The following is a 24,710-nucleotide window of genomic DNA, read 5'->3' as shown; positions in this document are numbered from 1 at the left end:
GTTTGTGTCTACATAATAAATGTATCTGCTTATTTATTATTCCCTTGTTTTGGTTAGGAAAAAGTTCCTGCATATCTGGCAACCTCCCCAATAATTACTGAGGATCAGTTCTTTAAAGAGATTGAAGATCACTTGCTGAAGTCAGGTGAAACTGAAAGGACATGTCAGAGCTCTGAAGTTACACACGTCATGGAAACAGAGACTGTGTTCATCTCAGGATCTGTGAAGAAAAAAAAGCGAAGAAGAAAGAAATACAAACAAGATAGCAAGAAGGAAGATCAGATCTCTTCTGGGATTGAAGAGATTTTTGAAATAGAAATAAGCTCTGATGACGAGAGAGGTGTTCAACATCTGAGGTAAACTGTTAAATATGTACTGAATTCTTTCACGTGGTATCACTAAGGCTTTGTACTGTGGCTTGTGTATTAACCTCTTATCTTATGTAAGGTACCCTTGATAAGGGTTATCATTAAGTTATAGAATGTGGAAGTCCAAGAGTTCTTTCCTTAAAAATACAAAGAAATTATATTTTTAATCTTGACTTCTTCCAGAACTCTTCAGAATCTTTCAGAATTGAGCAATTTTGAATCCCTGAGCAAATGCCAAATCTTGTTTAAGCTAGTGTCGTCCATCAAAATTATCACTCGTGTCCCTAGCAATCAGTCCTGTGGGGCTGGTCAGGCTGTCAACACACTACAAAGCATGCTTACATAATGTAGTTCCTGGCCAGTGGGAGCTGCAGAGCCAGTACTTGGGGCAGGGGCAACATGCGGAACCCTCTGGCTGCCCCTTCGTGCAGGAGCCGGAGGGGGGACACACTGCTGCTTCCAGGAGCCAAGCGGGGCAAGCCCCCAACCTCATTCCCTGGCCGGAGCTCGAGGGCTGAATTACAAGGTCTGATGGGCTGGACGTGGGCCGCAGTTTGCCCACCCCCATTTTAAGGGCATCAGAATTTTGCTTTAAGCAAACAGAGATGCAACTTTTAACTGAGGCAGCTGCTGTTCTCCCATACTAAGTATATCTGAAAGAATGTAGGTAAAGTAAGCAAGTGTTGTGCAATATGCTACCGCACTGGTGTGTACTATTCAAATGTCTCAGTCCCTCATCTCTGGCTGGCACCATGCGGCTTGTAGTGTACCTAAAACCCTCTAGAATAAACTCAGTAATATCAAATACGTATGATCCATTGGACTCCCCAAATTAGACTCCCCAAAATTAACTTCTGTAATTCAAACCAGATTTTCATTTTTAAGTGCTTGCAGGTCCTTCTGGATTATTGCTAAAGAAAGAGAACTACCTCCCTCCTATATATTGAAATGAGTAAGCTATCAGCATCGGTAAGAAGAACAGGAGTACTAGTGGCACCTTAGAGACTAACACATTTATTAGAGCATAAGCTTTCATGGGCTACAGCCCACTTCATCGGATGCATAGATTGGAACATTTAGTAAGATAGATATAGATATATATACATACACACACATACAGATAAGTTGGAAGTTGCCATACAAACTGTGAGAGGCTAATTAGTTCAGATGAGCTATTATCAGCAGGAGAAAAAAACTTTTGTAGTGATGATCAAGATGGTCCATTTAGACAGTTGACAAGAAGGTGTGGGGATACTTAACTTAAAGAAATAGATTCAATATGTGTAATGACCCAGCCAGTCCCAGTCTCTATTCATACCCAAGTTAATGGTATCTAGTTTGCATATTAATTCAAGCTCAGCAGTTTCTCACTGGAGTCTGTTTCTGAAACTTTTCTGTTGCAAAATTGCCACCCTTAAATCTTTTACTGAGTGGCCAGAAGTTATATTGAAATGGGTAAGCTATCAGCATCAGTAAGTTTCAGTAGAAATCATTTTGACATCTGGAATATAAAAATGACTGGAGCTGTATACTTGCTTAAAGCCCATCAAAAAAAATTAAACCAGTTTATTTTCTATCCTATCCTTTATATTAGGGGCTGCAGTTTTGTGTAGAAGTCGATTCTTTAGGTCTACGCTTGCAGAAGTGTGTAGACATTGCATGCTCAAACAGAATGCGTATAAATAGCAGTATAGATGCTGAGGCACCACTTAAACAATTAGTGTATATACCCTACATGGCTCTCTATGCACTCAAGCAGTGCCTCCCACATCTACACTGCTGTTTTTTAGCAGCATAGTGTCCCATTACCAGAGCCTTTCCTTGCTGTAGTGAAAGACTCACTCAGTGGAGAGAGGCTCTGGTAGGGGGGAGGCAGCAGGAAAAGGCTCTAGCAATTTCCTACTGCTAGAGCTATTTTTCACTCCTTCCCCCCCCCCCCCCGGAGGTTTTCACTGCCATGTGTAACTGTATGTACGTACCCTATATGCTACTGCAAATTTAGGCAAGGCCTCGGATTGTTTAACAGTAGGAGGGGAGTTTGTTTCCTGGATTGAACTAGTTCATTACCACACCATGAAATGGTTATATTCAGTATTTGACTGTGTTTATGTTAGAGACCTACTCTGGGACCTGAAAGAATGATAAATACCCAGCCTGAAAACATAGGAACTATACAAATTGTTCATTGAAGCAGAACTGGTAGTTGGTTGGGATCAGGAGGAAGGTCTTTAATAGGATGAGGAAGTGAATGTCAGTATAGGAAGAGAACGTGGCTGAAAAGAATCTTGTGTTCCTAAACACAGACATAAACTTCAAGGCCAGAAGGGGCCATTATGATCATCTAGTTGACCTCCTACATATCTCACCCACGCTCAGAATCTCACCCACTCAATCTCCTATAATAGACCTGTAACCTCTGACTGAGTTACTTATGTCCCCAAATCTTGATGTAAAGACTTCAAGCTACACAGAATGCATCATTTACTCTGGTTCAAACCAGCAAGTGACCCATGCCTCATGTTGCAGAGGCAGGTGAAAAAATCCCCATTACAAATGCAGAAAGCAAATTTTTCCTGTAAGTAGTTCTCCCTTTCCCTGTTTTTCTTTGCATTAGGTTAAAATACATTAAACGTACTAAAGTTCGAGGAACCTTAAGCCTGTAGTGGCCTTTTGGGAAACTGACTGCTGCATACCTTCAAGCAGTTGCTTTTGGTAATCATTGTTGATAATTCAAAATGTATCTCAAACTACTTGTTTGGAGGAGAGGCTAAAAGTTTGCAGGTTGGACTGAAGCAGCTGGTTTAATCAAAATTGTGACTAGTTGTAGGGCTTTTGGAGTATAAAAAGGCTATCTTTTTATCTAAGTCCTTTGAAAAATACAATAGAGATGAATTTTTTTTAATAAAGCCAGAATTTTGTTGTAAATGCGTTTACAACAGGATAAAGCTAAATGGAATAACATGAGGGCTGCTATAAAGATACTGATGTTCAGTACTAACTACCTGCTAAATGTACTTGGTCTTTGGTTTTCTGCATCACAGCATAACCATGGATATATAATAAAATTCAGGACTGAACTCCATGAGACCCAAAATGTTGAGATGGTTTTGATGACCTAGCTCTATAATTGTAGATCTCCTATTTGTATCCCTTGTGTCTGCTCCCATGCTCTAACAAAGTAGGAAGTAAAATCCATACAGTAGGCATGACTTCGATTTTTTTTCCATCAAGTTACTAGATGGATCCATCTAAAATCATGGTTGTACAATTAACTCGGACAAAGTGTTGAGAGGCTTTGCTTTCATATAGAGTGGGGATGTGAGGACTACTCAAAATTATTATTATATTAGCAGGTATTCCAGAATGGTCATAAAATTCAAAAAATACCTTGGCACTTAAGTTTTTTTTGGAATGAAGTTACAGCAATGTATATTCCAAATAAACTTAAGTGCCAAGGTATTTTCTGAAAAATAAATAAATAAACCACACACACACACGTCTCTGCTCAGATTTAAAAATAACACTAACACCAGAAAAGCCAGACAAGTGTTTCCAACAGAAAGGTCAAAAGTACAGCAGCAGGAAGGAACATTTTATCTATTTCTGTTCTTGTAAAGTGGAAAGGAGCTTTCTTCTGTTCTTCAGAAAAATCTGCTTCCAGTCACTTTTGTTACTTATCACAAATATAATTTTACTCTCTAAATGTAATAGTATGTTGTATGCATATGTTCTCAAAAGTGCCTAACTTAGCTATGTTACTGCCAACAGACAGTTACTGAAATTGTGATGTATGAAGCAGAAATAGAGGGTGTTGTGTATCTAGCATCTATGCATCTTTTACCATTTAAACACATTGTGCTTTTGACTGTTTTGTGTGGCTCCAAACTGGGCTGTTGTGCTTTAACAGCCAATTTATAGGTTTTCTTTTCTTTGACTATCTGAGCACTATCTGCACTATGTATGCAGTAAATAGAGACATTGGTTTAAAAACATTTTGTAGGTCAAATTAAATTAAACAATTTTCTATAAAGTGTAATATATTTACTTAGGGCATATCTAAAATGGATGAGGGAGGGAAAGAAATGGCAGCTGATGAATGTTGCAAAATAGATAACTGAGGGTGGTGCTGTTAGGGCATGATCCAAGGCTCATTGAAGTCACTCTGAGTCTTTCCATTGACTTCACTGGGCTTTGGACCACGTTCCTTGAGGCTTCCATATTAAAGGCTCCTAACCAAATAGTCTTCCTCACTGAGGACTGAAAGTTATTGTTCATCAGATGGTTTAGTGCCTTATGTGAAATGAGTTGGTTGTTTGTCTAGTTCCCTGGGAATAGATTCCACTTGGCACAAATGACTGCCCTCACAAATGGCACTACCTGGAAGTCTTGTTATATTTCCAATGTTTTTGTATATGTGTAGGCCAAACCATTCTCATTTTTTGAGGTCTTCAACGCTGGATGCACTCATGAGCAGTGTGAGGAAGCATATTGTCACCACCAGTATACTTCTTGTCACTAAGGCTATTAATTTAGCACCTCTCATAAGTGGTAAATATTGTAAGTGAAACAACAGATACTTGCTTATGTTAGTAAGTGGAAAAATACACTTTCATCATAATATGTTCCAGTGTTATCACCCACTAACTGTGGACTCTTCCCTATTTGGACTGAAAGATTTGTGCAAATGAGTGGAAAAATCATTGTGGTACATGGTATCTAGAGGGGGCAGTATAAATTTTCATAGGCTATACCTAGATTTTGGATCTCTCTTTTGGACTGAGAATATGCACTGGAACTCGTTAAGAAATGTTGTACAAAACTAGTATGGCCATTTCAACAGTGAAGGAGAAGCATTTTTTGTTTTTTCATATTAAACTTACAGCTGTTAAATCAAATTGCTTTTAAAATAATCATAAGCCAGACTTGTCATCATGGCCTAGTGTCCTTGCTTTAGTGTTTGGGTTTGTGCGGGGCAGAATAAACTGGCTTCGGAACAAGTTATTCATTTCTAAGAATAATTATCATATTCAGTATACTTTTTCCATTTAGGTCAAAGCTGTACAAAGCTCTGAATGTTTATAGATGCAAATATTTGAAAGGGGCTTCTATAAATTAAATGCAGTGATTAGTTTACAGCCATAGTGCCATGTGCTTTGATCTCATTAGCGCTCTTCAGCTAATCACAGTGGGGCCTGGTGCTGGGAAATTAACACAGTTACATCCTCTGCTCATAAATGTACTGGAGGCAACTAATAGTAGTATCCAGTGCTAGTCTGGCTAACTTCTAGGTCCTATGTGACTTACCAATAACTCTTTTTTTTTTTTTTTTTTTACTGCATTATCCACAAACTAGGCTAATATTCAAAGAATACAGTGTCAAATCTATTTTATGTATTCCTTTGTTGTAGTATTCTAAATTAATAGATTTTTGGAGGCTTTTGGTTGCAATTTCAATTTTTGCTTACATACTAAACAGCAAGTTTGTGGAGGATGGCATCACTTGGTATATGTCTGTGAGATCTCTTAGATTAACACTAAGTTGTTTAGTTAAATATGTGGTAGGGGTCATTTTTAAACTTTGCTAGGGTCTTTTTTACAGTTATTAAAGATGGCTGTGTAGGCAAGAAAGCGGCACCTCCAATGATGAACTATTGCTCTTTCTTTAGTTATCTCTCAATCTATTAGTCTCTCTCAACTATGAATCTCTTCCTTGCTCTCTTTGACCTAAGATTTCTGGTACAAATAATTCAGTTCTTCTAGGTAAGTTGCCATTGAAGATCTGTCATTGACTCACTTAAAACAAAAATGGTTCTTTTGTCTCCACAGAGGATCCTCAAATTCTTCACCAAAGAGTGATGAGCAGAAAGAGCCTTTGATTTATCACTCCAAGGATCATTACCCTTTATCTGATGGAGAGTGGTCCCCTTTGGAGAAGTAGGTCATTTTATGGTGTCCTCTTTCTGTATGATTTTGTACTCCTATGTTATGTAATGCACCACCTCTGTAACTTCTTCTGACCTATAAAACTACACAAAGAAAGGTGCTCAACATATGTGGCATCCAGGACTGCTTTTGCAGCTTAGCACGGGCTCAAGGACTCTACACAATTTATGTGTAGATTTATGTTTGCTGGAAAAAAAACTGTTGTACTTGTTTCATCCTTTCTGAATGAACAAAAGCTGCTGTTAAAGTTCACCAGGGAAAAAATAAAACTGTAGCTGATGATTTTATTCACACCTAATAAATTACAGGAAGAGGGCAAATTCCCAAGCACTCAACCTAAGGTTAGCCACAAATGTGTGTGTCAGAGTAAACATTTGTGAAGTGCCTAGGCTAACATTCATAATAACTTTTTTTAAGTTGAGTTAAATGACAAATTACTCAAAACAGGACCACGAACTCTAGACAAACACCCAGTCCAGATTAGAGGAGCTGCCAGTTATATTTGCATAAAAGCTCCAGGTTTGTGGAGCTTAAGCCTTAACAGGTATTTGGCGTTCATCGGTATGGTATCTGTGCTCTTCACAATAATTAATAAATTTATCTTCACAACACAGCTGTGAGGTTGAGGAGTATTTTTCCCATTGTACAGATGTGGAATTGAGATAGACTAAGTTACTTGCACAAGATCACACAGCAAGTCTGGGGTAAAGCTGGGGACTGAATAAGTCTTCTGTTTCCTAGTCCAGTTCCTTAACCATAAAATTGTCCTTCCTCTCTAGTGCATGAGGCACTCTACCCATTTTGAGTGAGAGAGCAATTTTGGTGGCTGAGGGATCCTTTAGCTGTTTAGGAGGGGGTGGCTGCTGGGGAAGGAGAAGAAAGACAGGGCTCCTACTCTTTGCCTTACAAAACCATTAGCAGGAGCTTTTAGCTTTTCAAGTGTTAAAGTATACAGTCAAGAGGAGCAAGCCTCCAGCTTGTTCCAGTTCTTTATAGTGCAAACTGTGCATGTAGTGAGAGTAGCCCTTTCTGGGCCTGCTGGCGCAGTTTTTGTGTGCAGAAAACAGAGAAGCTTTCTTCAGTATCTCACCACTACCTGCTCAAAAGAAAGGAGTAGACAGGCCATCACGGAGGCAAGGAAAGATATCGATACTTACAATCAGTGCTGCTTGTATTGTTATTTTCTTCATTGTGCTACGGTCCATAAATCTGTTACAAGGGGTACTTCAGCCTGCTTGTGGTTTGGAGGCAAAACCACTCCTGTCAGTCACTAGCAGCAGGCAGTGCCTCACCCACTGATGTTCCCTTCTGTTTTATCTGTCCCTGTAGTAACAGGCAAGCCTGATGAAAAGTTAATTTAAAGTCTTGGCCCCTGTCAGACACTGTAGAAATGAATAGAGTTCATTTGTCAAGTTAAAGCAGTACTTGAAGTAAACAAGAGAAATACTTTTTTGCAAATGATAACTAACACAAGTGCAGGGTTCTGAGGTAAGGTCAATAGCTGCCTTCATTGCTAACTGCAGGACTTCCAACCAGACCTGTCTGAAGTTAGAACCCCAATTTGTGCCAGGCTTTTACTATTTGTTAGTAGATGGCTATCTATAGCTGTAGTCAAAATGAGGTTGCTGGACACACTCCTAGTGGGGTTACTCTGTGGAGCTGTGCTAAAATCACAGAGACAGCTTTGTCCCATTCCCCATCTCCAGCAAGGATATGGAAATGTCAGGACACAAACGAAATCATCCATCATCAACTTCAGATTGGCGCAACACAGTATGACAAACAAGGTATCTCCATTTAATCCTGGAAATGGGTACCAGAAAGAGAATACAGAATCCATCAGTTGGAGTACAATGATTCATTGACGTATCTGAGCACTGTTCCTTCCGTGGATAACAAACTTGTTCTTGTCATGATAGTTAATATGTCTGAAGGGTTTTCATGAATAATCTAGAAAGAACACCACCATCCCTCCTCTGTTCTGCGTGGAGCAAAGTTTCCTTTTACATTGCCAATCAAGGTGGAGAGGAACACCAAGACTTACATGACAGAAAATGGATTAAGCAGAGTGGAACCTGCACCTAGAAATATCCTCGGTTCTATTAAATCTGTTCGGTGGGATGGGGATTCACCTTTTTGCATCAGGAACAGCAGTAAACTGCCCTGTGTCCTGTCCTTATATCATGACCTGGGATGTGAGGTATTGAAATTACTTCTTCTGAAGCTGGGAAATTGCTTTTTTCCCCCACTACTCCCCAGGACCATACAAAATATACGAAGGAGAGAGCAGCAACGATACTGTTGGCTTTCTGGCTGAAGAAGCTGGTGGTCTTGCACCTGATTAACTTAGCATTGGATCTTCCGATGAGTCTGCCACCAACCAAGTCCAGACAGATTCAAAATCAGTGCTTGGATGATTATCACCCTCATGATGATCTTGTGCACCATAAAAAGTCAATCAGTAGAATTTATTCTACTTCCTGGTGCAAAGACCAATGTTTAACTAGCACATTAAACCAATGAAACAGGACTTAAAGATCCTCCTAAAGGAACTCACTGTGGGTGTATGAATGTTCAAGCAAAAGGTCAAGTTTCTGTAGTATGTTATCATATTCAAGAAAAGAAAATCTTGTACAAATCCCAAGACTAAATGCTTCCTTCAAGTAACAATCCTTATTCCAGCCACACAAGGTCATAGGTCATTCTGCTATTTAGAACAGTACCCATATTGTAATAATAGGAAAGTAGAATTGGATTATCCTGCCTGTCAAAGTTGTCTCAATTGAAGGCAAATTCAAGGGGCAGGGCATTCTTATGGTTACCAGGTGTCTGGTTTTCAATCAAAAGTTCAGTTGAAAAGGGGACCTGGCAGTGTCCAGTCACCGTGGGCCGGGGCGGGTGGCGCCAAGTCATCAACCCACACCAGCCCCTGCTCAGCCAGGGCCACCTTTTGCCTACATTTCAAGTGCAGGCAGCAGGCTGCCTCGTTGCAGCAGGTTGCAGCTCCTCTCCCAGCCCTGGAACAGAAGAAGCCCAGTTTGGTGGGAGAGGGAAGTGGAGAGGATCAAATGATGAGGAAGTGGGAGGGGGGAGAGGAGCAAGAGGGGGTGAGGGTTTGGGGGAAGAGGTGGAACCGGGTTAGGGCAGAAGAGGTGGGGCAGAAGGCGTCCAGTTTTGAAAAATTAGTAGGCATTCTCCTATCATCCGTGATTGAGGGGTGTGGTTTTGTCTCCAAGCTGCAAACAGGCTGAAATACCATTGTAATGTATCTGGACCTCATTATTCTAGGGAAACTTGCAAGTAAACACACAATATTTTCCCTGATTTGATCATATGCTCTACTAGTTTTGTCCCCAGTCATCCTTGATGGGGTGGGGTGTACTGTGTATGCTGTTGTGTACTGGAATGTAACCATCCATTTAACTTAACTTGCAGCAATAATAAGACTTTAGTGTTGGATGAAACTTTTCAGGCCTTTCAAACTGGAATGCTGTCTCATGTCTGGAACACAGGAATTTAAAACAGATTATCCTAAATTAACAGGAGGAAGTACATCTGTCTCATGATGGCAGCTAAATCATATAACTTCAAAAAAAAAAAAAAAGAGAAAATTGTGGGGGATTATACTGAGAACACTTCAAGTACAATGAAGAAATCTGTTTAGGCTGATCAGTACGTAAGCCCCTGAATGTGATTTTGGTTTTAACCTAATTTCTCAGTCTGAAAACCCAACTATGCTTCTTGCCCTGTTGCTGAATAATTGAAGCTGTGTTAAACTAGAGAAAACGAACACAAATAGCTGCACAACAAATGCATTTTAAATACTGTAGTTTTCTGTTTATTTTGATAGCCCTTTCTCCAACCCAGTCTGTCCTAAAAGTGATTCAGAACTAGAAGTGAAACCTGCAGAGAGCTTGCTTAGAGCTGAATCTCATATGGAGTGGACATGGGGAGGATTCCCAGAATCTACTAAGGTAAAGTTATTTACAGATGAATTTTATATACTGTCTGGGACTTTTAATGTGACTGAATTTTTTGTCTTCCTTAAAACTCTGCATTTCACATTAAACTATTGGGAAAAACTGAGCAATTGTGCATAATTCAACAGAAATACTGTAACATGAAAACAGCACCCTCTTGCGGCTGGCTAAGCTGAAGACTTTTTATTGATTTCAAAAGCAGGGCTGCAAAAATCTCCCAGGATGATCTTTAGAGTAAAAATCTGTAGCTCTCTAATTTGCTGCTAGAAACAAGATATTTTTAAAATGATGCATTAGATGCAATAGGAATGATCAAGTGTAGTAACCTTTTTTGTAAAAGATAGGACCAGGCTCATTCCAGGGGAATCCTGTGCAAATTCTAATATAGGGAACTTGATGGCTGCTCACCCTCATGTTGTGGATTTTTAGCTACCAATTGCAGCCTCACTTGGGAGTGGTCCTGGATAGGACAGGTGAAGAGATTTGCTGGACATGTACATCCTTAGGCAGTCCCCTTTTATAAGTGTTCCTTGCCCTCCCATGGTAGAAGCCTGACATAAATTCACTGTTTTCCAAACTGAGGCAGGGAAGTATAATGTATCACCTTCTCTATACCCTCAAGAGATGATGAAAGTTAGGCCCTAAACCCATAGACAGCTCTGTGTGAGTGGACTGCTGTTCTGATGCAGAGCCTCAGTGAAGTTTACTGGGCCCATTCATACAACAGTGCTTTTGGAAAAAGGCTGTACATGAATATTATTTTTAAAAATTGGATTATTATTGAGAGGAGACATTTTGACTATAAGCATCAGGGGGTAGCCATGTTAGTCTGTATCCATAAAAACAACAAGGAGTCCGGTGGCACCTTAAAGACTAACAGATTTATTTGGGCATAAGCTTTTGTGGGTAAAAAAACCATCTGAAGTGGTTTTTTACCCACGAAAGCTTATGCCCAAATAAATCTGTTAGTCTTTAAGGTGCCACTGGACTCCTTGTTGTTTTTGTGACTATAAGCAGTGATCTAGCATCATCAATTGAAAAGTCAGGGTTAGTTTGAATGTGTCAAAAATCTGTCTAGATTTGTCACTGCGATTCTTCAAAAGTAACCTAACCACATTCAAAATGGGGAAATGGAGAGCTGGTTTTAATGAGGTCTGTTTTAATATAGTGTCATGAATTCAGGTTGTGCTAATTACTCATACATTCCTCACCAGTGACAAAGGGGATTGAATATGTTTCCTCGTTTTTATATGCTAAATGGTGTCTTAGCCAGGCATTTATGGTAGCACCACAGTGTTCTAGGTGCTTTCCTAAGAGAAAAAGGCCCAGTCCCTGACCTGAGTTCACAATCTAGATAAATAAGTAGAGGGCAGGAGACATGGTGTAACACATATACAGTATGTGCAAACACAAAAAGTGCAAGTATAGAACATAAATTAAAATGACACATATTCACATCTTATTCTTCAAGCTTGTCAGTCAGGAAGCTTCCTGTAGGCATCATGGTAGAGGTGGGCTTCAGGAAGAACGTGTATTGTGGATGAGCTTAGAATATAGAACTATGGACAGATTTTTATACTCTGTGAAACTGGTGACCAAGTTCCTATGTGGTTGGCATTGCCTGGACTTTATTAATGAGACTGCGTGTGAAGTTGCTAAAAGGTACATTAAAGTTTAATCCAGCAGGCTTTTAACTTTTTTCGTTTCAAAAGTAGTATCATCTCTGGCATAATTACTATAAGCACTTGTTAGCTAATGTTCAGAGCTGAATAAAATAAATGACATACTGCATGAAAGTACATGAGAACGAGATCTTTCTTCTTTTCAGATAAGCAAGAAGGACAAATTGGAGCATCCTAGAACAGCTACCATTACCCCATCAGAAAAGACTCATTTTAGGGTCATCGTCCGCTCTGATGAAGTTGAAGATGATTTTTTGGTGAAAGATTCTGTCTGTACGGTACTGAAACCTGAGCCAAGAACTCATCCTCTGTTTAAGCAAATAGAGGCTAAAGATTCTTTTGCGTCTGCAGTCATAGAACCTCTGCTGGAGATCCCTCAAGAATCAACTACATTAGATGCTGATCATCTCCCCGGCCCATTAACAGATAGTCCTTCAGAAGCAAAACCACCAGCAAAAATTGACTCTCCTTCAAAAAAGAAAGGTATTAATTTTGTATTTAAAAGAACTGGTACATTCCCACAGAGTTTTCTGTGAAATTTGATGAAGTTATCCAAAAACTGTAGCTTTACACTTTCAATTTTGAGATTTAAATACAATATTTTTAATTTAAAAAAAGCAACCAGAAAAACCTCATTGACTGCAGGCCAACTAACCTGCAGGCATTCCTGTTTAGATTCCCATATGAACTATGTTCAGAGTGCAGAAAACCATGCCTCCCACAGCACTGTATTTAATACATGTATTAATCTCAAATCACCTAATTGTTATGGCAATCAACAGGGGTGCACAAGCGAAGCCAGCACCAGGGGCCTCATGATATTTACTTGGATGACTTGAAGGCTTTGGAACCTGAAGTTGCTGCACTCTACTTTCCCAAAAGGTAGCTTGGAGTTAGTGTTCTAATATGGCAAGGCTTATATTGCAGAATAATTTATCTGTTAGTTTTAGGAGTGAATGAGCCAATTGAGATAAAAGAACTGAGCCAATCCTTGTTCAAAATTCAAGCTTGCCTTTGAGCGTTTAGAGTATTTAATAGGATAAATCAATATTGAACTTGTTATGTATATCTCTCCTTCTTGCCAGAAGTAGAGTCAGTGAAATATGATGTGAAAGGCTGTTGTGGTATTTCCGTCCCAAATGAACTGAGAAAGTGCTAGGGCATTGTGGGAAACTTTAAAATATATAGCTATTTTGGGGAGCAGTATTATTCCCAGTAATTTTGTCTTGTGCTCATTTGTTTTCCCTTGTAACTGGCATAACTGTTTTCATGGAGTGAAATGTGTATCCTTAGTGTTACGAAAAAATGCTCAGTTTATATAGTAAGAAAACATATGTAACCTTTTTCATATTCTATCTAGTTAAAATGTTTTAACTCCTAAGATACTCTCCAGTATGTCTTTCGAAGAAGACCCTAAAAAAGAAACATCTAAATTCTACAAGCTTTACAAACGGTCATAAATCATCTAGTATATCTGCTTCAAACTTGTGTACTATAATGCCTGTTCTCTTAAATTGGATCTGATAATGTGGGCTTGAGGGAATACTGGGGGCAAACTTACAGTTTTGTCAAAATTATGGTGGGGTACAATTGTGCCATCAGACTCATGGAGTAATGGCCCAGTACTGGGGGCTTCTTCCATCAAGTCTGCAAGTTATCAGCCTCTGGGTTATGACCCCCAGGATATCACAAACAGGGTTCATGGGATTGCTACCACCTTCCTTTTCTTTATAGCTAGATGTTGAGGGATCCTGACACTTTCCTGTGGTAACATGGGGTGATATGGAAAAGCTGTTCTAGCCTATCCCCTTGTCAAAAGCAGGACTGTCATCAGTGCAGCATTTTCTCATGTATTCTGTTCAGTATAATTGACTCACTCAGTAATTTGCTTAGAGACTATATTCAGAGTCTTAAGCCTTTAATAAAGGCTAACAAAAATAATTTTTTATTAAAACGGTATTTTGCTACAGCCAAGCATGGATTATTTGAAGGTTTCAGGGGCATCCAAAACCTTCAGATAACTGCGGGAGCCAGCTAGCAGGCTTTGAACCTGAACACTAACTTGAGCACAGATTTTTGGACTGCTGGTCTACTCCTCCTTTCCCATCTGGCTCGAAAACTACAAAGGATCTATGCATGACCAAAATTTAGAAGCTGTGGTGACAGCCTAGTCATCATAGGTGAGCCTGTAATCCTGTCCTCCTCCTCAGTCTCCCTCAGCTTTTCTTTTCCTGTAAGATGCCTCTGAGCTCAGAACTCCTCTGTAGTTTGGGAACTGGCCGAGAGAAAATGGTGGGAGGAAGATCAGGATGGGGCGGGGGGGGGGCAAAAAGGACTGCAGCAGTTCTTGGGAGCAGGACTGAAGCCTCTCCCTCTAACTGCAGAGTTCCTTCATCTGGGGAAGCGGCCGGTTTTGGAAGAAGTGAGGGAACAGGATGAGCTCCATTGAGTTGGCCTTTAGAGAACCATTTATCCAATGACGTTGATCCTTGCTCTTTTCCAAGGCTCCAGGGAACACTTTTCAGTTAATAGGGTTATAGATAAGTGAACCTGGATAATCAAGGTTTTAATTTGCTTAAAATGGGAGTTAGTGAAAGAAGACAACTCTCAGCATAGCAGCACAACAATCATCTTATGAACAAACAAGAATTAGTTTGCTTGTCTTTGCCTCAAGGCTCTACTTTCTGTCGTATCACTTACAAAAAGCCTGCTAACCACATGAACTGCAGTTGGGAGCTCCAAAAGAACAAAACTCTTTAACAGATTCCTCCTCCCTTCCTGTGCTAAACAGTTGCCAGTCTTAAACTGTATCAACCATAATCTAGGATAGCCAAATTATCTAAACTCCTCCTGATTTTTACAATGTTGGAGTGGCACTGAGGCCTTCATAAAATCAAAACTTACCATTCTAACACTGGAAATACAAATGTAAATTTGCGTTCGTTCCCTTGTCAAGAAACTACCTTGAGTATCATGAGCTTAAAGTAGTTATTTATATCTAGAGTGCCAAAACACATCCATTTCAGTGTCTGAGTAGAAGTGGAGTCTAAATTGGCTGAGCTAAGGAGATTGCTCCAAGTCAGTTAGCAGGTGCACTTTAAAAAAAAAAAAAAAAAAATCAGCATTGTTTGTCTAAACTGGATACTAATTGAATCCAGATAGCAAGAAGACAAATTGGTAATATTTACTGATTAAACTAATAGATTTCCTACCACTGACAGTGTGCTGATTCAAGACAAGCAGGTAATTTAATCTAAAAATCATTTACCAAGCAATGTCAGCTAATAGTACACAGTCCAGCTTTCTTTTAAGTTCATTCTTATCCAGCCACACTTTGGTTCTAAAATCGGCAAGAAACTCCCTCCACCCTACCCCACCCCATCCCGGATTGACTTCTGAAAACTACTCCCTGCAGTCTGTATCCTACAACTTTTCAGATGTTAAGTAAGCCTTTCAGTTCTGGCTCTGCCAGTTGTAGAAATTCAGTGAGTTGTAGAAATTCACTATGGGCATCCTGGAAAATATATAGTTTAGAAACTACTGTTTAGTTTAGATTTTAGAGTACATTCATTCCTTCCCTTCTGGAAATCAGGATTATACTGTTGCTAAACATTCAAATACTTTTAGTAACTGTTAGTTTCCTTTTTGGAAATCAAAATTAGGCAATGTTTTGCTGCTTTTTTTGTTTTGTTTTGGGGGGGGGGGAGAAGAGGAGAATGAGACTGTTGGACATTATAAAATACATTAGGCCATATGCTGTGTGTAACAGTGTACTGGTGTGTTTTGTGTATTTTAGTTTTTCAGACTATTAAAAACAAATAAACCCTGAAAACTTCAGTAGGAATAGTTTAGTCAATGTCGGTCTCTAATTCAACTATAATGAAGCCCTGACTCAAGCATGTGCTTAAGTGCATTCCAAAATATTATCATGAACATGGGTGCTTGTCTTAAGTTAGTCAAATGACCATTCTAAGGCCAAGATTCTGCTCTCATTTAAACCAGCTTTGTACCAGTGTAACTCCAGTATGACTTCAGTGTAGTTATTCCTGATTTATGCCAATGTAAATGGGAGGAGAATTGGGGTCCTCAGTCTTTCAGCATTATCAAGAGTTTTTCTTTTTTTTAAAAAAAGTTATTTAATTACTGATCTTTAGGTCCATGAACGTATTCAGTTTTCAGACCATTGGACAAATAATCTCTGTCTATTTCTTAGAGCCGGATTGTTTGGTCTGGATCATTACAAAATAAATTCCCATCCAAAGAATATATCAGTAATGGTAGAGCAGATGACATTCCATTTTAATATTTCAATCATGAGATGAAAGGAAATGTTAGTGAGAGAAAATACCTTGTGTTAACATCTGGATGCACAAATATTCAGATTTCCTTTTTCAGAAAAGATAGGTGTCAGAGTAGCAGCCGTGTTAGTCTGTATTCGCAAAAATAAAAGGAATACTTGTGGCACCTTAGAGACTAACCAATTTATTTGAGTATAAGCTTATGAAGTGAGCTGTAGCTCATGAAAGCTTATGCTCAAATAAATTTGTTAGTCTCTAAGGTGCCACAAGTCCTCCTTTTCTTTTTTCAGAAAAGAGAATCTGGTCGTTGTAGAACAAATCTTTAATTTTGTAACAAAATATATTTGAAATACAAGAATATCTAGTGCTGGGATTGCGTTTTGTATCATGTGCTGCATGTAATACTGTGGTTGCATATACCTTAAAATACATACATATGTGTATGCAAGAGAATTACATACACAAAATGTGAACTCCTTTCCTCTAGTGATTCTGATCCAAGTTCCAGACCATGGACTGAGTCAGATACCCTCTCTGGTTCCCAGTCACCACAGTCAGTAGGAAGTGCTGCTGCTGACAGTGGCACAGAGTGCATGTCTGATTCTGCTATGGACTTGCCTGATGTCACGCTTTCTGTCTGTGGAGGTCTAAGTGAAAATGGAGAGATCTCTAAAGGTATGTAAGTAACTAAGTCAAATTAAGCCAGAAATGTGAATTGAGTACAGCCTAATGAAGTTACTTAAGGTTGCTATACTCTTACTTTAGAAGACTGACATATGAAGCTGTTAGTTTTTAATTTTGATCTACGTGGGGAAGCATGAGAGAGCTGAAAACATGCTTGTATTTTATATGCTTTGGGTAAATCGACTACTGTGGAATCATATATACAGTATAAAACTCTCAAACATTTGCAAAGGATAGATGATGTGCATTTATATTATGGGCGGATCAGTCCAAAACTAGACAAGAAAAGCTCCTGTCTTCCTGACAGCTGTTTCTCTCCTTCTGCTGCACCATGTGTGAAATGTCTGACCACACGTCTGACCACCATGTGTGAAATGTCTGACCACGTTTGGTACTGGCTCCCTCTGCGTTGCTTGCTTTGCCATTGTATAAAGCTTTAAAATTGTGTTTGTATCCCATTGCTTGATATACTTTCTTCTTTTTAATCTCTTGCTCAGCAAGAGGTGTCGGATGGCAAATGTCATCACCTTGGACTATCCTGCTTTAGAAGTGAAGGTTCATCTTCCTTTCCCCTCCCAAAATATTTCCTTATCCTGATCTTTTCATGTCACGTTGGTTTTGTCTCTAGACTTTCCTGCTCGATTATTCACACTCTGTAGAAAGTGAAAGTTAACCATACATGCGTCTTACTCTTTTCTCCTTAAATTACACTTATTTCCTGAACATAATGGGATATTTAAGTTTTAGCATGTGTTTTATTCAATATTCAAGTTTTGCCATAAATATTCCTCTCCAGCAGACAAAGGGAGCTTAATTTTTTTTATAAAGTCCAAGATTGATACACATTTTGAATGTATATCTTGGTGATGTGATTTGTATAAGGTATAAAAATCAGACTTGAATTATAAAAAGCTATATTTTAAAAAAAATCATCCTCATGTGGAGCGGGGAAAGGGGGGGTTAGTGCACCGGAGGGAGAACATAACTGAGTAACACTGAATTTCTGTAAGACTGCATAGTTGCTGTCAAAAGCTATTCTAAGTAATGGGTACTTGTTGGCACTCACAAAACAATTGTTACTTGTAGGTTCAATGTGTAGATTTCATGATTTGATACACTTAAATTTTCATTTTTTAAAAATAAAAAGTAAATCAGTCTCCCTCCTGTACTACTTTACTTCTCGTTACTGTGACTGGTGGAGTGGGGGTCTGGAAGGTGAGGCCCTTCTGCAATTGAGGAATTGTTCATGGTAGCTTTCACGTTTTTCACCTATGACGTGGACCATTTTCAGCATCTCTTTTGGCTGATGTTAAAAAGTCAGCAAAGGTAATTGAAAACTCAAGGAAAAGGATTTATTAGTTTGTATACAAGACAATAGATTTACTGAAGGCAATCTCAAAAAGAGGAGGCAAAAATAGTTAATATTTAACTGAATTGATAAAATGTTCTTGTATTGCAGAAAAATTCATGGAACATATTATTACTTACAATGAATTTGCTGAAAATCCAGGACTCATAGACAATCCTAATCTAGTTATACGGATTTACAACAGGTAATTTCCCATTATTATAAAATGCTTACATTTCATATAGCTTTCCTTTTTTAGTAATACATTTTAAAGGCACTATATCTTTCAGTTCAAGTTCTAACTTGTATTTCCATATGTATTTTGTATTTGTGATCTTTTGCTCATGCAACATGCCTTTGAATTGCAGATTAAAGTCAGATTTGCATTTTCTAAAGCAAGATCTAGCAGCATTTGTCACTAACAGTAAACAGTGTGCATTAGGAAAACTATTTGGCTTGAAGCAAACATTAGTTGCATGTTTTTATGAGCAGCCTACAACAAAAATCAAACCGTATTACCAAGCAAAGAGCATGTTGCACGCTAATCAGTTATTTCTGCTGAATCCAGTCCATATTGTAGCTTCTCATCAAGACTATCTCCTTAAACCAGGTACTATAACTGGGCATTGGCTGCTCCCATGATTCTCAGCTTGCAGGTGTTCCAGAAAAGTTTGCCTAAGGTAAACTAACACAAACTTATACTTTAATGCAACTTGTACGTACGGTAATACAGAACTATAATTTTTGTGTGTGTGTGTGTGTGTAATATATATATATATATATATATATAACTAAACTAAACATTTTCAGGCTACAGTAGAGTCTTGGGTTAAAGACAAGATGCCCAAGAAATCTGGAAGATGGTGGTTCTGGCGCAAGAGGGACAGCATGACTAAACAAGTAATTGAAGCCTATTTTATCTTTTAATGTTTATGTGAATCAAAATCAGATGTGAAATTTTGCTCTTAAATGCATCAGACAACATGTGCTGATCAGATCTTTGGCAGTCAGTGCTGTAAAACTGCATGTTCAATTATTCATCAATATTATGTAACTATTTAAACTTCTTTTGAGGTTTAGAGACTAAAATATCACTAGTAACATTACCAACTAAACACAACAAATTTGGATTGAAGGATCTTGGGGCTTGTTTAAATGCTCTGCAGTTTGGATTACGGGGGTGTGAATTGCAGCACGTGCTAGCATGCTACACTGTAACTCCACTGTGTGGATGCTGTTGGCACAAGTTAAATTATGTAGTTTGTGATGCTGGGTTCCTTTTAGTTCATGCCAACATCCATATGAAGGAGTTACAGCACAGTATGCTGCAATTCACACCCAGTAGTTCCCACTGTGGGGCCGTTTTTACATAGCCTTATTTCAGATTGTCCTCACTGCAAACCATCAATTGTCTTCAAAACTACTTTTCAAAGAAGTTGCGGTGTATTTTGGGACCTCCTATAAAAGGGAAATAGAAAAATGGGCAGTGTTCTGTCAGTCTGCCCCTTACATAATTACAGCACTCTAATTTTGACTAGCTATTTTAGGTTGATTTAAGCTTTCTTCCAGTACTTTGAACATGCATTTCTTTAACTTCAACACTTATTAGAGTTTATTTTTAGTGAATTTAATGTTTCTAAAAGATGTTGGATCGAGAGTCTTGATTACTACAAAATGGTCAGTAGGAGTGCCAATTTCCATCATGCTCTCCTGCACACGTGCCACAACACCAAGCTTGGAGAGGTCCATTTCTAAAGATGGCTGTCCCCAAGCCCATTCATGGTCTCAAGTGCTACTGAAAAGGCTAAAAATTTTAATAGCAATTTCTATTATAGGAATATTTGCCTGCTAGGATCAAGTCTTGTACTTATTTTATCCTTTTTCTTTTTTAAGACACTCATAAGTGACTTGGTTGCAAGATTTGGATCATAGATGGTGCATCAGAAAGTGACTGATTAGAGCATTATTTACGTTAGTTAGTATATGGTTTGCAGAGTCCTTCCTGTTTGCCTACAAAATTAAATATTTTGAGGAGAAATGGTCTATGAAAGGATCTCTTATGAAGTAGTCCCTGTAATGAGCAAATTTGAGGATCTCATACAGATAGAGTAGCAAATTTACTGCTTATATAATAGCTATTTTGGTTATGCCTGAAATTTAAATTAGTTCTTGTCAGTGCGGATGCCTAAAATGTTGGTATGTTCTTGATTCTTGTGCTATCTTAGCTACCAGAGGCAAAGGAGGGGAAGTCTGAGGCACAAAGAACAAATGACCTGCCAGCAACTACACAAGAACAAGTTAATAGCAGGTGTGTTCCTGTCTGAAGATTCGTTTGCAGGCTCAATAGTGTCATGATTTTTGAAGAATTCAATGAGGATTTACTGTGAGAAGAAACGTTTCCTCTGAACTACTAAACAAAAACAGATAGTTTCAGCCAACACTTCCATAAGAAACTGTTTGGCAGTAAACAGTTTAGGCACTAGCAATGCATATTAACTCCTTAAATCATATGAGAATATGTAGGTGTATGGTGTCTGTTGGTTTCTTCTTATAAAATCCTAATCTTCATTGGATGATTTGCACAATGTGCCCTCTTTTTGGGGAACATACAAGAATCAAAACAATAAAAATAGTATTGACTGTAGTGAGTGAGTCACCCAAGAACATAGTTGGGGACTAGTAGTAACCAGCACAAAACTTCTTTCTGTCTAGTGCTAGCTGTTAAAAATAAGTCCCCATAATGTTTTGTTCCCTTGCCTCTCCAAGATTTTAATAAGGGGTGAGAGTAAGGTTTAAGAAAGTATCTAAGTGTGCCATGGTGGTAGGAATACCCCAGGAAACTTAAATGTAACTCTAGTTATTTTAAATCCTGAAATTTCACATTAATTGGCAGAGAAATAAAAACATACAGGGTAATCTTTAGAGGTTAGCCTCTAAATTGTGTAATTTATTAGCCCACCTTCAATCTTTGGTCTCAGAGAGCTGTCATTAAGAATTATTATAAAGTACCACCACTTGTCCAATATTCCTCTTCATCTATGGTGTACCTAGTTCAAGAGCACAGCAGTAGTGACAAACTGGTCTCATGTCCCTACCCAACCTGAGTCAGCTCCAATGTAAATAGCATTGTTTCAAGGCTTCACCAATACCAGGATGTTACAAGACATGTCTTCCCCACCCTACTAGCATACACTAGCCCTGGTTTGACACATGGTAACACACAAACCTCAGTAATCTGTAGTGGAGTTTCCCATCATAGTGTGGTTTAGCCAGATTAAGATGGTGTGGGCATTTTTTTTTCTTCAAAATACACATTCTATCCTAGATTAAATCTGTACACCTCAAGAGCTAATTTTCTCAAGGCCATGGGAAATCCTTGATACAAGCAGAAAATCTTGATATTTAAAATTGGTCTGGCACATATGAGAAGAGATGAGTTTTAAGCCAATACAAAAACATTTTCTACAGCTTACTTTTATTTTGGTTGATGTCATATTAGGCTGACAGAAGATGATTCTTCTAGTGATGAAGGGTCACAAGAGCTGAAAGAATCCCTAAAAATAGATTCTGTCCCAGTGGAACTTCCAAGCCATGGGAACACTATCTCTTATAAGAAGTCACTTAGATTGTCTTCAGACCAAATAGTAAGTGGTATATTTTTGCATGTTACAACTCTGATAAGTGTTCTGTTTTTTTCATATTGAGTTTTTCACTAAAGTTTCCAATAAAAATAAAGTAGGACCAGAATCACTTATATGGGGTCCTATATTTAGCACTTTGGACACGGAACGACTGGATTTAAAGGACCTCTGCTTCCTTGTACTATGTAGGAATGCTGCAGTCTTAAAAAGACTTTGTAGTTCTGTGTTACGGTGAAAAATCATCTAGCAAATATAATCCTGGTAATTGTAGTCCATATTTTTTCTGCAGAAAATAGTCAAACCACTATATCAAGACCTTGCTAAATAACATGTTATATTGTACATCCTCTTATAGTTCCCATGCCATTGACTCTTATAACTGTCCAGTTGCACATATTTGAAGCAGTGTGCAGGAGTCCTGTCCAATTCTGAACGTGATTCTTAAATTTTAACTCATTTTAGATGCACTAATAGTCCAAAATATTTGATCATTCTTTCTCATCAAGGCAAGAATTTAATTTCCATTTCTGTCCCTTTTTGAAAGTGACCTATACAAGTAGGAAAGGATAACATCACCTAAAGGCTGCATCCACGTTGGCAAAAGTGGGGACCCATAACTTTTCCGGGGTGTCACTTCACCACAGTTGCAGGAGTGGAAGCTGGAATGCAGCCAGGCCTCTGGTATCTTTATTATTGTTCTGTCCAGGCTTATTCTGAACAGAATTAGATGACGCTGTGGTAAAAAAAAACACTACAGATTCTATCCGTGGAGCTTCACCAGTGTTGAATCCTGGTCCCATTTTTCCTAGTGTACATGAGGGGGGAAAAAATTCTTTCTCTAGATGAGGAAGAGGCACATATTAGTATTAATAAAAGATGGCTCAGGAATTCTAAATATAGATATTACAGATGGCCTTGCATAATTAGTTCCTTTTCATCTACTTAGATATAATTAGATGCTCTAGAAATGGTATCTTTGCGAATCTTGTCTATTTGCATCAATGAAAGTTAACTCAGTAGTAAAGAATAGCAAGGATTTTTCAGGAAGAAGATATACATTGTTTTTTTAATTCTTTTCACCAGAAGATAATTGCTGATGTAGAATAATGCTAAAATAAAATCGAGGATAGGTTCCTTTACTAGCAGAGGGAGAAAGTTGAGAAATTACCAGGATTGTTTCTTTTGATAGGCAAGAGGGAGGGTTGTTGTATCTGGATAGTGCACCAAGCTAACATTGGATTTTGTGAAATGGCTTTAATTTGAGGATGCAATAAATACATAATTACAAATCGTATTTAATCTGAATACACAAATAGATGTGTATGAGCACCCATGACATTTCCTATAGCTCTTTTGCTAAAACTCTTAACTATGCAAAACACTTTAATAGTTTTGGTTCATTTTGAAGGCAAAATTGAAGCTGAGAGATGGTCCAAATGATGTTGTGTTTAGTATTACAACACAATACCAAGGTACTTGCCGTTGTGCAGGAACAATATACCTCTGGAACTGGAATGACAAAATCATCATCTCTGATATTGATGGAACAATAACAAAGCAAGTACCATTACATCATTTTTGCTTTTATTTAAATTTGTTATGATATGTTTCACTGTTGTTTATAGCACCCGCCTTTGAAGAGCTTATAGAGAGTGATTCAAAGGGAGCTTGAATCCAGCCTATCCTCTAAGTTTACATCATAGAGAGAATCCCAATGCAAGATTGCTGATTACAGTATTCTTCAGTGGTGTTTGACTGTAATTTGTACTTTTACTTACAGTAATCTATGATGAGAGTTTTAAAAGAATAATATAAATGTAGCACCATTGTCTTTCAGTAATATCCTGGGTTTTTTCCCTCCAGTTTAGTGGGTAGCTTGAGACTGGGTGTAGTGACTTACTGTTGCATAGTGGGCTCACTAATGGCTCAATCCAGACAAGCTACCAAAGCTTTGCTGTAACCTCTGGAATCTGTTGCACAGAGATTCTTTGAATCTTCCACATATATTTGTTGCAAAACAAATTCAGTGACATGTATTATTTTTATTTTTAATGCAAAATCTCTCCTTGTATACTTAGTTCTGATGGTTCTTGTTTTTAGGTCTGATGCCTTAGGGCAAATTCTCCCCCAGCTTGGCAAGGACTGGACCCATCAAGGCATTGCAAAACTCTACCATTCCATCAATGAGTATGTATCTTACTTTGAAATATCTGGGTATTTGGGATTACTGACTAACAAAATTAACATAAATCAGATTAACTGAGTTTGATTTAGACCACCTATTCATAACCTAAATAATGAAAAATAAATTGTCTGCTACAAACTAAATTATTTTACATTAACAGAACTTTCTAAAACATGTGCTATTGCTTTGCCCATCAACTACCACTTTCCCTGGTAATCTGTTTTTTTTCATTGTATTTCCAAAGAATAGAGTCAGATTTTAGTTTTAAAAATTGTAGTTTTATAACAGAAATTCTAAAGACATTCTTCACTGTTATGCTGGTTGGGAAGCAGAATTGTAGCAGTGTTCTTCAGATTGCAGTGTCTGTTATACTTTAAAAGAATCATGAAAGCACTTAACTATTTTGTAAAAGTTATTTGAAATGTAAGTGTTGGGCCTAAACTGTGTGCTTTCAGCTATTTATATCTTGCATAATTTTATACATGTAAGTTACTGAACTCTACGTGTACAGTAATTAATGCTGCTTCTTAAAAATGTTCAATTTTTTAAAAAGCATAGAGTCTAGTAATCTTTTAAATTGT

The 24,710-nt window shown here is 38.2% G+C and overlaps 1 protein-coding gene across 17 annotated transcripts in view; it reads left to right on the top strand.

Moving 5' to 3' along the window:
* Positions 1-24,710, top strand: part of LPIN2 (lipin 2) — a 127,492-nt gene that overhangs the window by 27,726 nt on the left and 75,056 nt on the right. For all 17 annotated transcript variants that reach the window (XM_073331473.1, XM_073331472.1, XM_073331474.1 and 14 more), the window contains exons 4-16: positions 58-356; positions 6,195-6,302; positions 10,162-10,285; positions 12,120-12,456; positions 12,756-12,855; positions 16,759-16,946; positions 18,415-18,508; positions 18,914-18,983; positions 19,114-19,203; positions 20,529-20,611; positions 21,803-21,947; positions 23,353-23,501; positions 24,045-24,131. In XM_073331473.1, the coding sequence (XP_073187574.1) occupies positions 58-356; positions 6,195-6,302; positions 10,162-10,285; positions 12,120-12,456; positions 12,756-12,855; positions 16,759-16,946; positions 18,415-18,508; positions 18,914-18,983; positions 19,114-19,203; positions 20,529-20,611; positions 21,803-21,947; positions 23,353-23,501; positions 24,045-24,131 (1,874 nt within the window). The remainder of the gene's footprint in view (positions 1-57; positions 357-6,194; positions 6,303-10,161; positions 10,286-12,119; positions 12,457-12,755; positions 12,856-16,758; positions 16,947-18,414; positions 18,509-18,913; positions 18,984-19,113; positions 19,204-20,528; positions 20,612-21,802; positions 21,948-23,352; positions 23,502-24,044; positions 24,132-24,710) is intronic.

The sequence above is a fragment of the Lepidochelys kempii genome, chromosome 2, assembly GCF_965140265.1.
Source record: "Lepidochelys kempii isolate rLepKem1 chromosome 2, rLepKem1.hap2, whole genome shotgun sequence".
NCBI lineage: Eukaryota > Metazoa > Chordata > Testudines > Cheloniidae > Lepidochelys > Lepidochelys kempii.
This window is presented reverse-complemented; position numbering and strand designations above follow the sequence as displayed.